The 3,301-nt window shown below is 42.1% G+C and overlaps 1 protein-coding gene across 1 annotated transcript in view; it reads left to right on the forward strand.

Moving 5' to 3' along the window:
- Window positions 1-178: 178 nt before the first annotated feature.
- LOC103132417 (putative protein TPRXL) overlaps window positions 179-3,301 on the forward strand; it is a 6,598-nt gene continuing 3,475 nt past the window's right edge. The window contains exon 1 of the mRNA XM_007544222.2: window positions 179-1,282. Within this exon, the coding sequence (XP_007544284.1) occupies window positions 1,255-1,282 (28 nt within the window). The 5' untranslated portion in view covers window positions 179-1,254. The remainder of the gene's footprint in view (window positions 1,283-3,301) is intronic.

Below are 3,301 nucleotides of genomic sequence, written 5' to 3' on the forward strand. Positions count from 1 at the left end.
TACAAAACACTAGAACGAAACGGCTTCATTCCCTCCTCCTTGTGTAGATCAGCTCTCCAGAGCCTTAATGACCTGATTATTATATTCAGGTGGTGCAGCAGAGGCTCATCTAAAAGCTGCAGGACATTGGAGGACTGGAGTTTGACACCTGTGCTCTAGACCAGTGCTTCCTATCCCTGGTCCTCAAGGCACACTGCCCTGCATGTTTTAGAGGGTTTCCCTGTTTTAACACACCCCATTTAAATGATTGCAGTTCAGAAAAAGCTTGTTAATCAGCCATCAATTGGAATCAAGTGAGTCATGATTTATGGTAAAGGTGGTGAGGCAGAACGCAGCGGATCCAGGTTGAAATGGGTCGAACAGGTGTCCTGTTTATCTGTGCTGGAAATCTGACACGGTAGCACTGATAGTCACAACACCGGGACATTATTTGCGCTGCGCTCTCACTTCTGCCTATGAATTGTTGACGAAAGCTAAGTGTTAGCAGCATAACGTCCAATTTTCAAGTTTAGCCAGGGATGATTTTATTGATTCATGATAATGTCCGGTTTCTATCGTTTTTCGGGGAAGCAATGAGAATCCACTGACACAATGCCTGGAGTACGGCAGCCTTTCTCCACCCAGAGCTGCTTCCTGGTTACACCTTGGTGGAGCATTTATACAGGCGAGTGGATAGACTGAACACTGCAGGCGGCTGCCCTGTAGTTGATGCTTAATGTAAGTGCCGCTGAATCTGAATCTGGTTTGATCTCCAAAAATCCAGACAGAAGTTTCAGCATCTGAAGCCCAACTGAGAGGTTTGTTTCCTGAACAGAACCACAGAGATCCTCACTGAAGAGAAGCTCATGATGATGACAACGATGATTATTAAAAATGGTCATTTTGCTCCAGTTGCTACCATTAGGGGGCGCCTCTCTCCTTCCAATGCCATCTTCAAACTCTTCTATAACATCAGCCTTCTTTATTTTCTCCTTCATCTCATCCATGAGCCTCTCCATAGTCTTCCTCTTTATCTCAGCTGGGAAAATTCTTGTTCCTGAATAAAAACAGTAAAGATCTCCACCATGACAGAACCCTTTGAATTTATTTTCTCAATTATACATCCCTGATTAACAGCCTTCCTGCCCTGCAGCCCCTCCTCTCTCTTCCCCTCCTCTCTCTGCAGCAGACGGACCAGCAGCAGGAAGTAGGCGGCTCAGCCAGCCGTTCTCAGCTTCAGTGAAACATCGTCAGGTCAGATCACTGAGAAGAACAATGGAAGGAACATCTCACTGTCTGATCTGTAAGTAGACAAGTTTTAGTCTCTTTCTGCTGGATCAGCATTTCTCTCTGTCTGAGAGACACTGGAGACATTTTACTGGACGGGATTTAATAATTACTGTGGGGCTGGATGAGTCTGTATGTACAATAGATCTCATTGTCTAATAATTGTGGGACAAAGTACTAGGGTTTGTTCCATAATCAGTGGGTTGCTGGTTCGATACCCGCTCCTCCTGCTGGTTCAGGTCAGAGGGTCCAGTGGCATCAGTGCATGGCAGCCTCACCCAGGGCCGGCCCTAAGCCTCCATGGGCCCTAAGCCTCCATGGGCCCTAAGCCTCCATGGGGCCCTAAGCCTCCATGGGGCCCTAAGCCTCCATGGGGCCCTAAGCCAGATCTGGTTTTGAGGCCCTCTAGTTCTGCTAACAATGTGGACCGGCTGCAGTCAGCAGTCCAATCATCAGGTCATTCACACACCTGCTATAAACGCATTGCATCTCTGGCTGTTTACATTATAACCATGTATAATATAGGACACATTTATTGGCCAGCTGATTTATCCACCGGTTGATTTCTGGGAGCCGATTTCCTTCATTTTGGGGGATCGTGATCTGCTGATATTTACACATGAAGCCCATCTTATCCCGTGATCTTCATCAGCAAAGGTTTATAACTCATCCTCTGTCCTCAGTGAGACGTTTGACTGACAGACCAACCAGGTCTGAACCTTTACAGTTAATATTCACCCACTGTGGAAACTCAGAGACTTTCTTGCTACATTTAGCAACAATTCAGACAAAAAAAAAAAAAATATATATATATATATCAACTGTTAGGAAAATAAATTTAAAATATGTTAGTTTTTTTAACTTAACCACATGTACAATATTATATAAAATTAACAGTGTTTTAAAATAAGAAAATTTGGTTCTAAATTGTCTCCATGGTCCAGTGGGCATCTCATTTGTAGTATGTTTATATTAAATATAACACAATAAGTTGAATTAAAATAGTTTAGTTGTAGTTTTCTATAACAGTTCTTAACCTCCCTGTGGACAGAGCAGGCATCCGCAGGGGGTCGTGGCTGTTTGTGTGAGTTTAACCTTTTGACCATCTTGATAAGATTTAAACAGCTGAATTGAATAAATTAAAGAGAAGAATATGCCTTTACTATAAAAGTTTGTACATAGAAGTGACAAATCAGATCTTGTAAAATCTTGCAATTTGTAATTGTAGAATCTTGCAATTCTCCAAAGACGTCTTTGCTTTTCTTTCTTCCTTCTTTTCCATTTGTCTCAGGTAAATGAATGTCTGTTTGAAGTGTCTGTGTTGTCAATGTGATTTTATACTTTTAAATGTTAGAATAAACTCTGAAAATGTAAGACATGGAGCGTTGACTGTCATCTCTGTGTGGCTTTTATTCCCACGCATGGAATCATTGAATCCAGGAGGACAAGAGAACGTAACGAGCCAGAAGTTCATGATTTTATTCTCTACACAGCCAAAACCAAAATCAGCAGCTCAGGCTTTTTAAAGATCGGTAACCAGGGATCGGCCAGAAAACTGCAATCAGTGCAGCTCTATACACATTCATGACATAAATAAATTTCTCATAACGTAACTCCAATAGCTAAAAATGAAATTTATGCCAGGTGAGTCTTTGTCCCCGGGAATGTGGACCGGTACCGGTACTGGACTGATTCTGAGCCTTAATGATTTTAACAGAAGTTTCTCATAACTTAGTTGATGTAAAAATAATGTTTGTTTAGCCACACAATGCTTCTGCTCAGCAGCAAACAGCAAATCCCAACTACAGCAGAGAGCAGCTCATCCATGTAGCCTGACGTAGAAACATTTAGCTAGACGATGTCAGACAGTGAGAAGTTTTAATTATTGTTATCAAATGTTATCAAACTCGGCGTTTTGAAGCCAAAATACCTCAGAAATATACAGAACCACCCTGAGAATCAACTCATTTACAGTTTAAACTCAGTTTCACACAGAGAGCCTAGCATAAATGTCTGGCTGTTGAACTGGACCGGT

Source organism: Poecilia formosa, unplaced genomic scaffold (assembly GCF_000485575.1).
Source record: "Poecilia formosa unplaced genomic scaffold, Poecilia_formosa-5.1.2 Scaffold1046, whole genome shotgun sequence".
Classification (NCBI taxonomy): domain Eukaryota; kingdom Metazoa; phylum Chordata; class Actinopteri; order Cyprinodontiformes; family Poeciliidae; genus Poecilia; species Poecilia formosa.